At 40.4% G+C, this 19,930-nt stretch overlaps 2 protein-coding genes across 2 annotated transcripts in view; one reads left to right on the forward strand and one right to left on the reverse strand.

Moving 5' to 3' along the window:
• The window catches only part of LOC308304658 (uncharacterized protein), a gene marked incomplete at its 3' end in the record, with an annotated part of 42,348 nt that overhangs the window by 16,473 nt on the left and 5,945 nt on the right, over positions 1 to 19,930 (reverse strand). The window contains exons 2-3 of the mRNA XM_080749282.1: positions 9,732 to 9,884; positions 6,704 to 6,811 (exon numbers count right to left, since the gene is read on the reverse strand). Of these exons, the coding sequence (XP_080605408.1) occupies positions 6,704 to 6,811; positions 9,732 to 9,884 (261 nt within the window). The remainder of the gene's footprint in view (positions 1 to 6,703; positions 6,812 to 9,731; positions 9,885 to 19,930) is intronic.
• Positions 10,992 to 11,573, forward strand: LOC308304439 (synaptobrevin homolog YKT6-like; the record flags this gene model as incomplete). The annotated part of the gene is made up of 1 exon (XM_080749037.1): positions 10,992 to 11,573. The coding sequence occupies one exon, from the start codon at positions 10,992 to 10,994 to the stop codon at positions 11,571 to 11,573; it is 582 nt and encodes a 193-aa protein (XP_080605163.1).

The following is a 19,930-nucleotide window of genomic DNA, read 5'->3' on the forward strand; positions in this document are numbered from 1 at the left end:
ATTTGAAAACGTTAGTTCCTAGTTACTTTGCAGATATAAATTATAATATTAAAAACATAAATGTACCATTTTAGCCCTGTTTGATACCTAGGCTATTTGAAAATAGCCGATTTACAAGCTCACAACATGTCGTGATGCGACGCGTTGTGAGCTTGTACATCTGCTATTTTCAAACATTTTGTACTTTTACCTTTGTTACTTTAAGTACATTTTGATGCAAATACTTTCATACTTTTACCCAGTACATTTTGAATTCCAGACTTTTACTTGTAACAGAGTATTTCTATATTGCAGTATTGATAATTGTTCTTAAATGAAACATTTGAGTACTTTTTCCACCACTGACTGTTTTACACAAGATTGGGAAGCGTGCCTGAATAAGCAATTACATTTTAGAAACGAGACAAAAAAATAAAAATAAAAAATACAACCCGCTAATCTACCAATATTTACAGGCAACTTTACAGGAAAACAAGCTCAAAGTCTCTTATAATAAGCAGACAAACTGTCTCAGCGCCTTGGTGATATTATCAAATGTTTTATTAAGGCTGCAATCTGGAAGTTTCATGTTCACTGCTAAACCATGCAGTAATAAGGATTCTTATTCTTTCAAACGGAACAGTGTGCGATGGAAATGGTTTAAAGTTCTCTACATATTGTGTTATCCTACAACAGAAGGGAACCTTAAACTAATTTATTACATACAATTAAATATTGCTGTTGCTAAGCCTACATAAAATTAAATGCTGCTGTTGCTAAGCAACTACAGAAATGATATGTGAACAGTAATCGCTCCATTTCTAGAGCTCAGAGGAGCTGTAGGATGCAGGGGGAAAATATGCATCTATATTTCTGTGATAACAATTGTTGTGACATGACTATAATATTTGTGGTGATTAGGGCTGCAAACTGTTGATGCTAACTAATACCTTTAATAGATTGTAAAATTGTACCAAAAATATTATAATGATAATTCAGTAAAATATTCAATTAGTAATCAATCTCATTTTTTGTCATAGGCGGGAAAAACACCAACATGCAGTGAAATTCTCTCTTGGAGTAATAATTGCACAGTAAGCTGTAACACAATCTGCTATAGTCTGTAAGCTCAACCAGATGAAACAGGGATTTCATTCAAATGTGTTGGCAATCCAAACGCCTGGCCCTTTGTTGATTGTAAATTGATTTAAATCAATTAACTGACTGATTAACTATATCTTCTATAATAATAATAATCTCTTGCTCTCTGATCAACTAACTCTTAAGAAACAAACCTAAATACAATTTCAAAATATAATACAACTAGTTCATGTTTTGTACTTTTGAAAATGATCTATGTGACCTCTCAAACTGAGATAAATGATCTGTGATATGATACTAAATAGTCAACATTATTATGTTGACTATTTAGTTATATCGCACCACATTTTGTGCTCCCCATTTTGAGACTGATAAAACTGCCTTCCTAACTAACTAGCCTACTACTTGTTGTTCTGGTTAGTTTACATTGTGTAAAGTTTTGAGAAATTAATTAATTTGTTTTCTCTCATTATAAATGCAGCACATTTCAACTATGTGTCAACATACCACAACTAGTGTTGAAGCTTCACCTGGGCTCTCTTTTATTTGAATAGCACTTGAAGTCTTTAAGTGGAAGAAATTAAGCCATCAGCCAAACATTTTAACCCCTTCAAACAGGGAAAGTCTGTGCCATTTTAGCCATATAGGATTTAGAATAGAGGTATCAGATATACAAGCTCACAGCACGTCACTTCGTGCCGTGAGCTTGTACATCTGCTATATATATACTCTCTTCTCTTTTGGGGGTCCCGGGCACCACAAAATATTTGCAGATGGGGATCTGCGAGCCAAATACAAATCATTTTGGGTTTGGGGGTCCTTTGGCACAAAAGAGTTTGAGAACTACAGCTGGCGTTGGTCGAATGGGCCTCATATACAGGTCATAATGGGTTAAAGCCATGAATGGGGGGAGACCCCTGTTGGCCTGCTTTGGCCACCATGCAACTTATTTAACCCTCCCTCCTCCCCTCCTCCCGTCTCTCCTCCTATTCCAGTTTGTCAGCTCTGACACTGATCCTTGTGTTAGCTCACTCCTTCAGGCTGTCAAAGAACCAACCAACCCCCGCCCAAGTCACCAAGTACCTTTACTAAAGTACTTTTACTTCACTGGAGTAATTCGGATTCCGTTACTCCGCTGCACCTCAGACACAGAACATAATTGTAATATTTACTCCACTGCAAGTATTAAACAGCTTTAGTTACGAGTTACTTTGCAGATTTGGTCATGAATACCAAAACATACATTATAACCACTTGAGCCTACCAGGGGTGTCAATTGGGTATGCAGCTGCCATACCCTGGGTCAAGGGGGGGAAATAAAAGTTACTTTTAAATATAAATCCACGAATGTCTCTTTGTCTATCTGTTCTAGTTATTATGATGTTAATTTACAGTAAAATAAATACAAATGCAAAAATTTACAAAATGGTCATTTAACAAGGTATTGTGGCACGTTTACTAACATGCCAAGTTTAGCTGCACTTGAACAACCGTTCCAGGCTGCCATATAAAGGCCAAGAAACCGTAGAAACGGGGGGGAAAAAAATGTACTTCTTCTGGGGGTCCCTGGCACCAAACATTTTCAGATAGGGGCCAGATATACAGAATGTATCATTTAGGCGGTCCTTGACATGAAAAGGTTAGAGAATACTGATTAGAAGGCATTTGTAGAATCAGTCTCAGGTCTTACTGGGTTAATTAAATAAAACAAAAACAACTTTGACCACTGAACCCAACCCCCACCCGGCCCAAACAACCGACCCCACCCACGGCACCTCTGCTCTGTCTGCATGTTGCTGCTGCTGCTAGGTGTGAATTGGGTGCTTCCATTCACACTTGTTTTCAAATGTAAGTATCTGTCACACCCATCTCCTCCCGTCTGGAGGTACTGCATGTATAGCAGTTTGGTAATACACAAAACTCACACAAACTAGTCGGCGACTGCGTCTGTCGCTTCCTTCCACTCCACGTGTGTGTGAACTAAGTGCATTATCATCTCGGTACACAAAACTACTGTAGCCTACATACAAACAGAGCGCTTTTAAAATTATTTGAAAAAATAATAAAAAAATGCTGCTGTTTGAGTACTATTTGAAATACATTTGATGAGTTAAATTATAAAATCTGTCCCAAAGGTGTAATGCCAAGTGACTTCAAAATCTTTTTTTGCAACATTTTGCAACTACAGTATTTGTTTCAAAAGCTACAAATAACGTGTACACCAAGTTATCCCACTTAAGTATAAACTATTTCTAAAAGGAAATTTAAAAAAGTAATAATTTGTAATGTAACCCACCCAGTTCTGTTTACACATTTCTTTGCGTATTGTTTTTAATTCCCTTTTAAGTGCTGATACTTTTCTTGGTATTAAATGTTTTATCAGCAGAAGAGTGTCTGCTAAATTGTAATTGAGCAGAATCATAGTGAGATGGTTCATAACTAAAGAATCTAGCAGATAAACTCCTTATCCAGAGTGACATACAGAGAGCAAGGTCAGAGCCACGTTTCATGGCTATTTGTCGAACTAAGCAAATGGCCATGAGATTACAGCATTCTTTATAACACAAGGATAAAGGATACTAAATAGTTAATGAAAAGAGCTTGCAGATGGGAATAAAGTCCTGGACTGATGGTATTATGGGCACATTATGTCTACTGTGTCTCTGATCCTTTACCCCGTTACTGTTGGTTTATTGAAAAGTTGCTGATCTACCATCAGATCCTTGTACTTGTACTATAATGTCACTGATCTTGGATCAAGTTAAAGTATTTATAGCAATAATTAAATGTATTTGTTGTGGTCTATTCACAGACTCATTCGAAAATCAAACTATTGCTATATTGTCTAGGCCTATACTGTACTTTTTTTTTCCCTGCAGAAAAATAATAAAAAACAGCCAACTCCATTGAAAGCAGTCTACTGTTAACATCACGAGACGTAATACAGTAGCGTTATTAATGAGTTTGCGATCCTGGCTGAGGACAGACTACATGCAGTAATCAGATATACAGTACACATTACACCAGTGTTTCCCAAACACTGGGTCGGGACACATTTTTGAGTCGCAGCCCCATTTATTATATCGGATTTAGTTATTAAAATCGTCCTTGGGTCTAAATGGGATAATCGAACGTAATGTTGATATGGCACACTGACTAGCAAGAATAGCGCCGTTGTCGAGCGGAAACCTCATATCTCCAAGTTTCAAATGTGTACGTTCTTTCGTAAAGTAAAGCCCTGCTTCATCATACAAGGCGGTCACACAAAAGTAGTGAAAACAGCAGATCTACAATCAAACAACGCCTCGCAGTGTGGGCGTTGTGTGCTTGTAGATCGTCTGTTTTCACTAGTTTAAATCATTTTTGAAATGATAAATACAAAACAAACTGTTTTGGACGTACAGGGTTTCCACCCGACAACGACGATATGTACGTGGCACTTTATTTGAAAAAGGATGCAGACCCCTGGGCTATACATTACACCACCAGAAAACATAACGCTCTGTAATGTACAGCTCACATTTCGAGGAAAGTTTTTACAAAAGCACACATGTATAGTCCTCCTGCATAAACCTGCATGTAACCTGTAGGTCCACTGGGATATGGGTTATATCTGTGGAAAGTCTGGTTTGAAGCCAGGTCACAAGATTTATTATATTGGAGCGGAGTGGATGAGCGTCTCCCTCTCTCCCCTGTTCAACAGTGAGACTCACCTATGAGGAAACGGTGTTAAGTGAAAACATTCGGGCCGGAACACAAACCGTTGGGACACATGCCACGACTATTATAGTTACTGGAGAAATCTGTTTCCCTTATTATTGTTATTATATATATTTTTTTTACATTTTTTAACCATTTAAACCCTATACTACAAAAATATTCGACTACAACTGGTCTTCATCAGGGCAAGTGCCCAGTTCTGGTCGAAACATTTTGTAGATATGACGATTAAAGTACTTATTATATACACCCTCTCCTCTGTTGTTTTTGGAGCGCTCGGATCTTTCCAATCTTTCAAGTTTTGGATCTCGTTGATCCTAGAAGCACCAATCTAGGGTTTTAACTGCAATTTTATCTCCATTGAGTACCTAGTTGACCTCCCTCTCTCTCCTATACAGTCACTGACCTACATATGACCATGCAGACATGCCGTACCTTTGTCATGTTAGGCTTGTTTTTCTTCAAGTAATTTAGATAGCATGTTACTATTAGACAAATGCTAGGTTCATTGTTCCTCCTGGTATCCTATATAGACCACTGTTTCCCAAACAGTGGGTCGGGACCCATTTGTGGGTCGCGGACACATTTTTATGGGTCCCTTAATTATTAATGAATTAATTATTTTGTTTCCTACATTTATTTTCAAAGATTTGTTTTTGGGCTTTTTATGCCTTTATTTGATAGGATAGTAGATAGTTTCCTACATTTAGTTTTTAGCTATTATTTCAAAACATTTTCACAAAACATTCCCCAAAAAGTTATGATTTCCATGATTTTTCTAAGTCATTTCATTGATAAATAAAAGAAAAATCTACGAAATTTCATAAATTAGAAAACAACAGAATTTATTTCAGGACTTTTGTACGAAGATTATTTCTACATTGTGGTATTGCTACTTTTAGTACTTCTTTAACCACTGGCTCAAATGAATGTATCAATGACAATGAGTCATCATTGAAGCATGAATTCAACAGGAACAGGGTAGCCCTGTTACACCCAACCCACCCCCACACACACAACCCTCCCCCCCATGTCTCTCACACACACACACACACACACACACACACACACACACACACACACACACACACACACACACACACACACACACACACACACACACACACACACACACACACACACACACACACACACACACACACACACACACACACACACACACACACACACACACACACACACACACACGACCATCCCCCAACATGAGCACGCAAAACACAAATCCAGTAGTGGACAGTAACAAAGTAGCCTACATTTACTCAAGTACTGTACTTAAGTACCCTTTTTCAGTATCTGTTCTTTTGTTTTAATTATTATTTTTAAGCAAACATTTAAAAAGTCAAATATCATCGTTTTGCCTATTTGAGTCATATTTCAAAAACAGCTTGTAGATGTAGATAATGTCAATCATTTAGAAGATGTTTTAAAATGACCAAAAAGTATATATTTTTTTAAAGCTAGTACTCCAGTAGTTTAACTCAATTACAAATTGACATGGTGATGTGTACTTTGAGTAATATTTGATCAGGATTATCTTGACTCAAGTACTGGGGTTGAGTAATTTGTCCACCCCAGCACAAATCTCAAAAACTGCAAGCATGAACACACAAGCATGAACACACACACACACACACACACACACACACACACACACACACACACACACACACACACACACACACACACACACACACACACACACACACACACACACACACACACACACACACACACACACACACACACACACACACACACACACACACACTCGACTATTCGAATACTTTGAGGTCGAATAATTCGAATACTAAAAATCACTATTCGTGAATGCCCTAACACACACACACACACACACACACACAGTCACACACACACCCCATACCTCTCCATGCTCGTGAGTGCGGCCCTTAGGTGTGTCTTCGGGCAGGAAGTAGAGTCTGGAGCTGGCCAGGAGATGGTGCTGTGACAGGTCCTCCCACAGCAGAGTCACCTGGAGGGAGAGAGAGAGAGAGAGAGAGAGAGAGAGAGAGAGAGAGAGAGAGAGAGAGAGAGAGAGAGAGAGAGAGAGAGAGAGAGAGAGACAAATGAAAATACTTCCAACATGTTTTTAAAAAGCATGTGAATAAACATTGTATATTACAATATGTAATGTTTCTCAACATTGGGTCTGGGGACCACCCTGGCTTTGTACCCGGTTTCCTGCGCAAGTGCTGAAATGTTTTACCATTGAGCCAATCTCTCGAGACAAGAGCAGGGGTTGACACTAAGGTCTCAGAGGCACTTGCCCGTCGGGCAAGTACAGGTCATGTTCTACTTGCCCAAAGGTCATGCCCACTTGCGAGAAAAGTAAATCGTCCATTATAAAATGATAGGTAAGATTTTAATTAACGCTCAGAAGACAGAGTGAACTGGCCACATTCAGGTGTTTAGACAGATATCTGGTGTTGTGTTTATAGACGGTTGCTTCTGCTCTCAAATGAGCACTTGCCCGGTCGGGCAACCTGAAAGCCAACTTCACCTGCCCGAAAGTTTCATTTACCTGCCGGGGGCAGGTGGGCAAGCCTTAGTGTCAATCCCTGCAAGAGTCAAGGATGGCAGAAAAGGGACAAGTGGGCGGTCCCTTTTCGTGACGATGGCTAGCCAGAATGCCATTAAGCTAATGGAGTCTTCCTGCTTGCTCAGGGGATAAATTGAATCTTGGTCATCAGGTCAACATTTGTGTCAGATCCTGTGTCTAGGTGAGACATGACCTTTGACACCATCTAAATCTCTCAATAGAAAAAATCCAACCACCCGAATTGTTATATTGTATTAACATACTGAATTTAGGGCACCAATAAAACAGACAGGAAACACACACACACTCTCTCTCTCTCTCCCTCTCTCCCGCTCTACTGGAAACCATATTGACTGTGATTAATTAATTAGTATAACCAATATGGGTTTTGGATTGATTGAATACTTAATAGTCAGCAATGTAAACAGCATGTGGGCTAATAGGAAAACTCTTTTGTTGACAATAGAGGAAATCCTGCCCAAAAATCTGATATGATAAGAACCAATTACTTATTTATCATGAATTAATGAATGATGAATTAATACATTAATGTCAGGTGTAACTAAAGCCGTCCTACTAGACTGGGTCATGTACCGTTGAAGGTAAACGAGCTTGTCATTTAATCACCACTGGGTTGAGGGACTTACACCTACTCGAAGTATACACACGTGCACACATAGACATCAAAGGGGGCTTGAGCCCCTGCCCTTTTATCGTCTGTAAAAAAGTGCCCTCTCCAGACCATGAATGCAAGTAGTGAAAATAGCTTACCTCCTGGCTCACACCGCGTCACAACGCGTCACAACGCGTCACAGCGTGACGCGTTATGAGCTTGGAGGTCTGCTATTTTCAATATTTTCACCAAAAGGCCCTTTTAGATATTTCAGCCCCTGCCTCTCTAACATTCTCTGCACGTCCCTGACTGGAAGTATACAGTGGTGGAAAAAGTACTAGATTTTAAGAGTATCAATATAATAAGTAGAAGTCTGGAATTAAAAATTCACTTGAGCAAAACTACAAAAGTATTGGTATCAAAATGTACTTAAAGTATCAAAAATAGAAAGTACTCATTATGCAGAGTTGCAGACTGTCCGATTTCTCAAGTTTTCAAATGTCTAAAAATCAAAATGTGTCGCATCGCGACTCATTGTGAGCTTGTAGATCGGCTATTTTCAAATGGCCAAAATATATAGGGCTTAAGTGGTTAATGTGTGTTTTGTAATAATAATAATTCAAGTCTACAACTAGTAACTAATATGATTTCAAATAATTGTAGTGGAGTAAAAGTACAATATTTGCCTCTGAGATATAGTGGAGTAGAAGTATAAAGTATTGAAAATTGGTAAAGTAAAAGTACCTCAAAATTGTACTTAAGTACAGTACTTGAGTAAATGTACTTAGTTACTGTTCACCACTGGAGGTATACCATTCAATACTCAGCTACACAGGAAACCTTTACTTTACAATTTAGCAGTTAGCACAAGGTTACCCAAACCTTTCATGCTGCGATCCCCCAAAATAATCATACAACGCACTGCAAGGCATTGTGAGCTTGTAGATCGGCTACAGTATTTTCACTGTTTGCCTCTTTCTTGCGTAACATTTGACAATTTGGCATAAAGGTCATTAAATTGTAACTTTATAAATGTGCAAATATGCTGTATACACTTATACTGTATATTGGTTTGTTTACTGTTGAGTGAGAAAAGTTCTCTCATTACACTAATCATATGACTCCAAAATTATTTGGACCGCCCAGTTTGGGAACCATTGACTTAGCAAACACCTCTTATCCCAAAGTGATTTACAAGTGCAAGATCACGGTAGATGGCATGAAGCCTACTAAGTCAAGTCAACAAATGGATACCAGTTACTTTGGTGCACTAAACTGGGATGGGACGGGATTTTAATGTATAAAATGTAATTTTGTCCAATCTTCCATGGTAGCATTATGTTAATACAATAGAACTCATACAATTGGGGTGGTTGCATTTTGTCTACATGGTATTCTATTGAAGACATTTAGATTGTGTCAAAGTCATGTCTCACCTAGTAGACATGTGATCTGACATGAGTTTTGACCTGATGGTCAAGATTAAATGTATCCCCTGAGCAAGCAGGCAGGCTCTATTAGCTCAATGGTAAAAATTCAGCACTTGCAGGAAACCGGGTTTAAAATTCAGAGTAGAAGAGGAAAGTTAAAACTAATTTGTCTGGGGACCCCTGGGCTGTGTGTGATCACACTTGGTCACACGGTTAGCCTCTGAGGTCTCTCATCAACGAGGTGTTATCACACACGTTACAGTGAGTCCTAGTATTTCCCCACAGGGGGACCACCAGCCAGGTCACTCACCTCTGCGATGCACACTGGCTCCTGGGGGCCACAGCGAGCGTAGTAGAACTCTCCAAGCTTCCACACACGCACCGGACCGCCGGGCTCCGCTCTGCAACTCACCGACTTGTAGAAGGCATAGCTGCCTCTGAGACAGGAGGGAGAGCCCACCCACTGAGGGAGAGAGAGAGAGAGAGAGAGAGAGAGAGAGAGAGAGAGAGAGAGAGAGAGTTGTTATTTGACTTGTGGTCCAGAGATTCTGTAGAACAGTGTTTCTCAAACTTTTTGGGCGGTGGTCACACCGCCTCCATAGCGTGGCCGTGTGTGTATCCGTGTATGTATGTGTGTGTGTCTGTCTGTCTGTCTATATGTAGCCTGAATCTGTATGTAGTCTGCCATACCTTTTCTGACCACACATGTAAAGGGAGGGGCGCTGTTTTCAGGAGAGGGCACACTCACACTCACATTCACACACGCACTCGCACACACATGCAGCCTCCACCGCTCAGTTCACACAAGTGTGATTTTTAATGTCAACGACACCCCCCAACCCCCATCTGAAAATGATTGTGCCGCGCTGCGAGCTTGTAGATCTACAATTTTTGAATAGCCAACCTATGTTGCCTTAACTACTTTTGCTGCCATGGACCCATGGGGGGTGGAGAAATAAGACTTAAGTTTGTTGATTAAAAACAGCACAGCTGACATGCCGCCGTCATCATGACTCAGTTTAGACACATTTGTAGCCTAATAGAGGTTCAGACTAGTGCAGACTGCAGTTATAACTTCCAGGAAGCCAAGGAACTCAGTTCCTGAATATCATTTTTGGTGAATTTATAACCCAGACCCACAAATCCATCTTAGGGCTTAGACATGGAGCCTATGGCCAGTCTGGAGTTGTGTGCGGAATTCCATATTTGGGCAATAGTGACATCATGTTTATGACATCAGTGTGGACTCTATATTCGGGTTAAGATTGACGTCACCAACAGGATAGGCTGCAGGCCCGGTGGAGATATGTGCGCATGCAGTGACCTTTGTCCATTTGTCATTGTTCAACGAAGCATCCTGGGAATGTTAGCTGGCATTAGGTTGTTGAATATCTGTGACTTTTGTTAGTGTGCAATAAAAACAATTCTATCAGTCACTGAACAGAGATCAAATGTTTTCATAGCTACTAGCTAGTCTAATGTTATTTACAACAGCAGATCTTCAAGCGCACCTTGTCTTTATCATATCAAGCTGTGACTGGCACTAGCCGATCCAGGCGCTATAGCTAGCATGAAGCTCTATAGCCTCAGCGTCTTCCACAAAGGAGCGACCAAAGCCAACCTCCTGAAGGCGGCGTACAGCCTCTCCTCCTTCGGTTTCTTCCAGCGCTCCAGCGTGCAGGAGTTCATGACCTTCACCAGCTCCCTGATCGTCGAGCGCTCGCCGCACGGGAGCCGCGCCTCCGTCAAAGAGAAGGACTACCTGTGCCACGTGTACGTGAGAAACGACAGTCTGGGCGCCGTGCTGATAGCGGACACCGAGTACCCGCAGAGAGTCTGCTTCACGCTGCTCGAGAAGGTACTGGACGACTTCTCAGGGCAGGTGGACAGCGCCGACTGGCCGTCCGTCGGCTACAAGGCCCTGGACGTCCATCTGGCTAAATACCAGAACCCCAAGGAGGCAGACACCTTGACCAAAGTGCAGGCCGAGCTGGACGAGACCAAGATCATCCTTCACAACACCATGGAGAGCCTTCTGGAGCGAGGGGAGAAGCTGGACGACCTGGTGGCCAGGTCGGAACACCTGCGCTTCCAGTCCAAGGCCTTTTATAAGAACGCACGCAAGAAGAACGAGTGCTGTGAGATCATGTGACGCCGCCTGCTGCCTATGGGGCTCTTAAGTCTGACATCATTTTGTAGGCGGAGGAGAACTTCTGGTGCCAAATGGCACCAGCGCCCGTGAATCTTTTTACTATAATCACATTTTTCTTCTCTTGTTGACAGGAAAGTGGTAGAATTATACTTTAGTCATTATTTTTGTCTCGGATCTGTTGAAATAGCGAGGGACACAGCACTGCCCATTACAATAAAATCTGCTAGAGGGTCTGACTACAACATGATGTCACGGCTTAAAAGCCCCATAGTCCTCGTGCCGTGGACACTGGACAGGCCTCCTCTCTCTGCCCAGCGCCACTTTTCTTGTTATCGAGTCATTTGTCACGTTTGACGATAAGCTAACGTTACCTGTTGGCATGGTAGTGAAAGCACTCTCCACAAATGCGGAATATGGAGATTGTTTTCGTCCATCTGTTTTGTCTGTCCGTCGCAAGTATGATTCTTTACATCCATCAATAGCAACTTTTTTTGTGTGTATTTATAGTCTCAGATCCGGGAGCGTGTCGCTATTTCTACAAGTCATCTTTTCGACAACCGAACCTAACCCTAACCTCCGTGGGGGCGAGTAGCGATACCTGCCGACGCTCCGTTGTCGAAATGATGTGCGTTCGAAAAAGCGAGATTTCCCCCTCAGATCCGCCCGTCTAGATCAATGTTTCTCAAACATTTACATTTCAAGGAACCCCAGTTTAATATGCATTAGAAGCCACAGACCCCATTTACCTCTGGGACCCCCCTATTATCTACACTCTGAAATCCTTCATAGCAATTTAACTTCGACAGTGTACAGTATACAGTATATGGAACCAAATTGTTTATATACACTGTCAGAGTTACAGAGCCGTAAGCCCTTACAATCCATTGGGTTCGGGTTCCTGACTATCGATAATTTAGCTGGGACCCGTAAAACAAGGACCTCTGGGGGTCCCCTGGCCCTACTTTGAGAACCAGTGCTCTAGACCAAGGTTTTCTTTTTACTTTTTTGACTCCGGGTTCCCCTGTAAATATCCACGGCACCCCTGAATTATGCCTCATTCACACTACAGATATATAGTTGAACGTTTTGCTTGGTAATTCAAAGTAATCTCAATGGAAACCAGCTTTAAAGGCTGGATTCCAAGGACAGCCGACACGCCCAGCCTTTAAAGCTGGTTTCCATTGAGATTACATTGAATTACCAAGCAAAACGTTCAACTATATATCTGTAGTGTGAATGAGGCATTACACTGTTAATTTTTAGAATCTTACATCCTATTGGAGAAATATCCGTTTCCATCAGAACTGACTGAAAATAACGTTATACTTGACGTTTAACCACTTAAACCCCAGCATCCCTATTCTGGGGGGAAGTTCTGGGGGGAAGGTTCACCAGAAATAGCTGATCTACAAGCTCACAACGCGTCACAACGTGACGCGTTGTGAGCTTGTAGATCGTCTATTTTTGGTGAAGAGAGTTGCCGTAGATGGAAAAAAAAGTCATCAAGTACAGTGCAAATCAGGTCTGTTTTACTAAGCATAGTGAAGTGATATTGATGTTGTGATATTGATGTCGTGATATTGATGAATTATCTCGCAGCACCCCTGGACTGGCATCATGGCACCCCAGGGTGCCCCGTCACCCACTTTGAAAACGTCTGCTCTAGACAGTCCTCTCAAGGTACTGAGATCATGTTGATGTCTAAATATGGAGTTCCACATGGCACCATATTTGATAGGACTGATGTCATATTGATGATGCTATGACAGCTGCTCATACATCCTCAGATGCGGCCTCCCTCCCTCCTCTGAGCACGAGGACTATGGGACGACAGGAACGTTTAAGCGAGGTAATATCTTGGGATGCACCCATGTATGGCATGTTTGGTCGTTATGTTTGCTTCTGTTTCCAATGCACCAATTAGTAGTACTTTTCACAAAACCAGCATCTGTTCACCATCTTGTTTGAGCCATTTTTTAAACTATTTTATTTTATACAAACTAACGCATAGTTTGTTTTATCTATGTATATTAGGCTTCAGCCTCATTGTAGATTCCTGTATTAATACAGATATTTGGTTAAGCAGCAAGCTGTCCTGGTTTTGAATCCAGCAGAACATAAATATCTTCGGAAATGACACAGAATGTCCACCATCTTCCAGAGAGAGGTGATATTTTCATACATGCAACTGATGCAAGCCTGAGGGCACCATATAGTAACATATTAAACAACTCAGAAGAAAATGTTAAAAATTAACTGCTCAGAATAACTGATACAGTAAAGGCCTATCTCACTCAGCTCTGATAAACTCTCACAATAGCACTGCAAGATTAACAGATAATAGAATATTATAAAAATATGGTAACCTAAAATAGAGTAGAACCAACTAGAGACGGATGGAATGTAATAGGATACTCGTTGGTTTGCCTCGGGCCTTGCTTTGATAAAAACAGACATATCCTTCTATAAATTGACAAAGTTTTGGTCAATCGGCTTCAAACTCGGCATGCGTATCACCGAGGATGTGCCCATATATAGGCATATATATGGGCATATGGGATGGGAGTTGTCCAGAACCGCCGATCTGACTTTAAGGGCATAAAGGGAAACAGGCAGACAGACGGACAGATTCAGAGAGCTCCATATACTGGCATAAAACAGACATGCGTTCCCAAGTCAAACATGCATAGTTTCCGAGCAGGCCAGCACAGGTCTAGTTACAAAAATATATAGTGATGTATTTTTTTTTGTTTTAAATTCAAATAAAAAATCCTAACGGCACCATCCTTCATCCGTGTCTCTCCATTCCTGCGATATGACAGATTATATGATATAACTTTTCAATCCAAAAGTTAATCATCTCTACAGAGCCACCTGCTGATGATCATTCCCGTCAAAGTTCAATAAAAATCTGCCCATTCCTGGCCAACAGAGAGAAAGACAGACAGACAGACAGACCAGAAAAAAACCATTATCAAATGACCACAACCCAATTATTTTTTCTCCCAATCTATCTTTTAACTGTTTTCCCCTCCCAATTTGCCAATTCCCAATCCCCACACACACAAGGGTGCGTGTCACTGCTGACCTCACGTGTCTCCTCGGATACACATGAAGTCGCTTCTTTTCACCTGACAACCGGGGCTTTCACCGGGAGGATGTAACACGTGCGAGGGAGCACACTATAACAGGCCTAGTTCTTCTCCCTGCTGAACCAAGCTGACAGTGGTTTGCAAAATTGGGGCCTGGAGAGGTCCTTTAGCGGGCTCCGGGGGGTCCCCAGCCAATTTACACACACCACATTTCAAGTCAAACGGTCGGCTGGTTCTTGATATATGCTCGCTGATGACACTCACACAGAGACTGTGAATTTATAGATCGATAGCATCAAAACCAGTTTATTACCTCTATTTTGTGCTTCAAATAGCCAATAAGCTCGATCACGACACGTGTGAGCTTGTTCATTGACAATTTTTGATGAATGTTGAATACATTTCCCTTTTTTTAAACAAGCTTCTCTTATGAGGTTCCCTGACACATCATCTTTTCAGATTGGTCCGCAGCCAAATACAATACAAATATTAATTTGGGGGTCTCTGACATGAACCTCTGCTATAGGAGGACAGAGAATGGCCTCTCCAGTCCCCACATGGCTTCCCAGCCTTGAACATGGCCAACTATGTTTGTTGGAGTACACAGCCAAGCCGGATGCTCCACAGAGGATTTGAACCCCTAGTCTCTACGCTGTGGTGGTCCGGCACTGTGACGAATAAAACTGATTCTGACTCAGTGGAACCTATTACAGTAGATGTGTTTATCTTCCATTTCTGTTCCCTGCATTTATTTGCCCAAAAACTGCGTTAAGTCAGGCTGAAAACGAATTAGGCTAGAACAATTATAATACATGGTTGTGAACGATTCATTCTCTCTTTAAAGAAAAGGGAAAACAAATAAGTATTTTATAAGCAGGCAATCTTCATATCATTGAAAGTAAAATACTGCATCAGTGTGTTCCTATAATAAGAGGTCATGGGGCAGTGGTAGTTATTTAGTAAACATGACATTAAAAGAAAGTATTCTGGTTTTCAGCACAAACACAGAATGCCTCTTCTTTTTTCTTCACCAGACCGAATATGCAAGTGGCTTATTCAGCATTCAAGGAATTTTTAAGGCCTTGAGTTGAGTGAACTTGTTTCAAAGAGAAGACTTTGATGTACTGGCAAGAGTCTGTGATTTCAGTCTTCCCACAGTAAAAATTATTATAGTTATAAATGAGTTTATGCATTTTGTAAGACAGAGTGTACAAACCGAACCCTTGTACACTCTCAGAGTGTTGGGTGGAGTGTAGGGCATTGGTGGAAAGTAACAATGTAGGCCTACATTTACTCAAGTACTCAACTTCACTATTACATCTCAGAGACAAATATTGAACTTTTTAACTCCACTACAATTATACGAAAGCTTTAGATACTAGTTACTTTGTTATTGTAGGTTTAGAATAAGAAGCTTTAATATGAATGAACTCATGTGAACATGGAGGAACTCACTTCCTGACATGATTTCCTTTTACCACAGGGGACAGCGACCACTGACAGCAAAGACAAAACAGGAAACTCCAGTAAAAAATTATAAATACATACACATAACTATATTGTTGCCGTCGAGCAGAAACCTCTTTTCTCCATATTCTAAATTGTTGTGTATTTCTTTGTACATTTTAACACCCTACTTGATCATACCATCTACAGCGTCACACAAAAGCATCAAAAGTAAAAAGTAGCAGATCCACAATTTCCCATCGCGTGTATAAGACAGCTACTTGATGCTTTTGAATTGGATTCCTGAAAAGTAACATTTCTGTAAGTAGTAACTTAATTATACAAAAGAATATTATATCAACGTAATTTTATAAATTTCTGTTTTAGGTTAGGTTATTTACTTATTTTACATTTATAACAGTCAATAATAAAGTGATATACCAATAATACTTATTTTTGATTATTATTCTATTCATAATAATAACACTAACAATAATAATAATAATATCAGACAGATATATTTAGCTAAATCCAGCCAAAAAGGAGGAGTCAAGTCAAGTCAAAACGGAACAATGTCAACACAACCTGAATAAACACTGGATTTAAAACAAGTGTTTTTCAGATTGTTCTGTGAAATATTGTGTTAGCGTCGTCCTGACACACACAGAGAGCCTGGACACGCTCTCACATGACGGCAATCAACCAGTTGAGCAGTAATCAGTCATCTGTGATTCACTGCAGCTGCATTCCTCCAACATGGACATGGTACTCTAGCAGCACTGCATGTTACTATAGTATACCAAAGCTTAAACACCTGATTAATACATGGTAGCGAGCCGGTGTTGTGCTCATACATAAACAGCAGATCTACAAGCTTGCAGCACGTCACGAATCATGACACGCTGTGAGCTGCTTGTATATCTGCTATTTGCAACACCGTAGGCCTACATCAGGCTTTAGAGGGAGACAGGGCAGGAGAGAGACATTAGGAAAGCTGAGAGAGAAAGAGTAGGAAAGCTAGGAGGGAAACGGGGTAGAAGAGAGACAGTAGGAAAGCTGAGGGAGACGGTGTAGGAACGCTGAGAGGGAGACAGGACAGGAGAGACAGACAGCAAGAAAGCTGAGAGAGACATCAGTGTAGGAGAGAGACAGTAGGGCAGCAGAGAGGGAGACAGTGTAGGAAAGAGTAGGAAAGCTGGGAGAGAGACCTACAGACATGCAATAGGAACAATGAGAGGGAGACAGTAGGAGAGACAGACAGTAGGAAAGCTGAGAGAGAGAGACAGTAGGAGAGACAGGCAGGGTAGGAGGTGTAGGACATAAGGCAGTGATGTGATTGGATAGGATGTCAGAGCCGTGAGACAGTGAGGTACTCATGTGGTTTGGCGATATAAAGATGTTCTAATCCAGTGCTGCCCCGGTGGATCACTGGTGGTGGCTCGCCTGGTAAGAGCTCACACATCATAAATAAGACTATAGTCCTTTCCACAGCTGTCCCAGGTTTGAATCGGACCCCCCAAGACTCTTTGCTGCTTGCATGCAGTGGTGGAAGAAGTACACACATCTTATACTTGAGTAAAAGTAGCAAAATGCCACAATGTAGGAAATACTGTTACAAGTAAAATACCTATATTAAGGAAATACTTTGTTACTTACAAGTAAAATACCTGTGTGACAAATAAATCGTTACCGGAGCAAAGATGCAAAAGTATTGGCATAATAATATACTTACAGCACCAAAGTAAAAGTACCCTCATTACGAAAGGCCAATTTCACATCTTAGTTAATTTCAAAGGTTTTTTTTTAAATAGTAGATCGTCTGTTTTCGAATAACTGGGGTATAAAATTGTTCTTAAGTGGTAAATATACATTTTAAATAATCTAAATCTACAAAACAGAAAGTAAATCTACTCAAGTACAGTACTTGAATAAGGTTACTTAGTTACTTTCCACAACTGGCTGCATGTTATCCCCCCTCTCCCTTCCTGCCCCTCTCTCCCTCTCTCACTGTCACCATCAAAGATAAAGTTGAAATGCCAAAAAATAAACAAAAGCAGTACCAGTACATGTTACAATACAGGCCATTTTATATTAATCCTTATGAAAAGCGGCAAGTAAAACTGAGATTAAACCGCATTAAGTGTCCCTATTCTGGGGGCGTGAACATTTGGCGCGTTGCGAACTCGTAGAGGGGCTATTTTCGACTAAAGAGATTTGGTGTATACTATAGGGACAAAAAATGGGGAGCATGGGGGGCTTCGGTCAACGAAGATGTGCAACCTCAAAAGAAGCTACAGCTTTCCATAAGCCTACAGTTTTTGTTCAATGGCAGACCGAGGTGGTGATATAAGTAGGGCTGGGGCGGAATGGATTTTTAGTTATTGCGATAATAAGTCAATGTTTGCCGACGGTATAGCGGTATATCCCCAAATGAGTTGTTTTGAATGAAAAATAAATACATTTTCAATACATTTAAATAATTTTAAATAAAGAAAATACTAAAAGAATCGCTGTTATGAACTTGACACTGCGGTATGGCAGTAATTGCACCCAGCTCTAGTCATATAAGCTCCTCTCACTAGACTGTACCTAAATCTCTGTTGTTGGGCAGAAAACCCATATTTCTCCAAGTTTCACATTTATTTAGAATTCTTTTCACAAATTTAACTCCTTACTTCATCATACAAGAGTGTCCCACAAAAAGCAGTGAAAATCTACAAGCACACAACGCCTCATTGTGTGCTTGTAGATCGGCTATTTTCACCATTTTAAACTTTTTGGATATGTGAGGTTTCCACCGACATTTCTCTGAATATAAACTTTAACTAAACATAAAGTCAAAATATAGACAAATTGGAAATTTCTCTGAATATAAACTTCAATTCAACATAATTTAAAGCATAGAGTTATAATAGCTCATAATAAACACCATCCGACTGTAATGAGGCACCCAAACTATAGGGTGCTTTCAGTTTAGTTTAGTTTAAACTTTGAATACCAAGGTAATTTGATCTTTAATGTAGCGACTAGCGAGTGAAGTTTCATGTCCCCAAGTGATGCGATACCCATTGTAACCGCATGCATTTTAAAGAATTAAAACACAGTCAGTGGCTGGAAAAAGTACTCACATGTTTTTTACTTGAGTAAATGTAGCAAGGTATTTCAGTGTAGAAACACTCTTGCATAAAAGCCCTGTATTTCTTTCTTTTTTTTAATCTAGAGTAAAATCACTTGAGTAAAAGTAAGTATTGGCATCAAAACCACATTGTTCTGAAAGCACCAAAGTAAAAGTTTTTTTTTTTTGGAAGAAAATTATCGAAATCTAAAAAGTAACTTGGAATTATGACATGATCAGATGATTGTAATTTAAGTACAATATCTGTCTCTGGAGATGTAGTGGACAAGAAGTATAAAGAATTGAAAAGTGAAAACACTCAAGTGAAGTAAAGGTTACCTCAGAATTATGCATATTAAGTAACAGTACTTGAGTAAATGTACTTTAATTACATTCCACCACTGAATGCATTGCAGGCAATAAGGAGGAGTTTAAGGCGGTGCCACCTCAATACTGAACAAACAAAAAGTGTTTAAGAGTCGCGACTCAGCTCTTTAATCCTGCACAAGATATATAATTACTGTCCATATGTGATTCAGTTCCCCAGCCTACTGAATTCAATATATATGACCAGGCACGTGCACACATAAGACATCAAAGGGGGCTTGAGCCCCTGCCCTTTTAGCCATCTGTAAAAAGTGCCCTTTCCAGATCATAAATGCAGTTTTTATTATGGTGAAAGAAATGCAAATGCCCTCTTTCCA

Source organism: Nannobrachium achirus, assembly GCF_963921795.1.
Source record: "Nannobrachium achirus genome assembly, chromosome: 19".
Lineage (NCBI taxonomy): Eukaryota > Metazoa > Chordata > Actinopteri > Myctophiformes > Myctophidae > Nannobrachium > Nannobrachium achirus.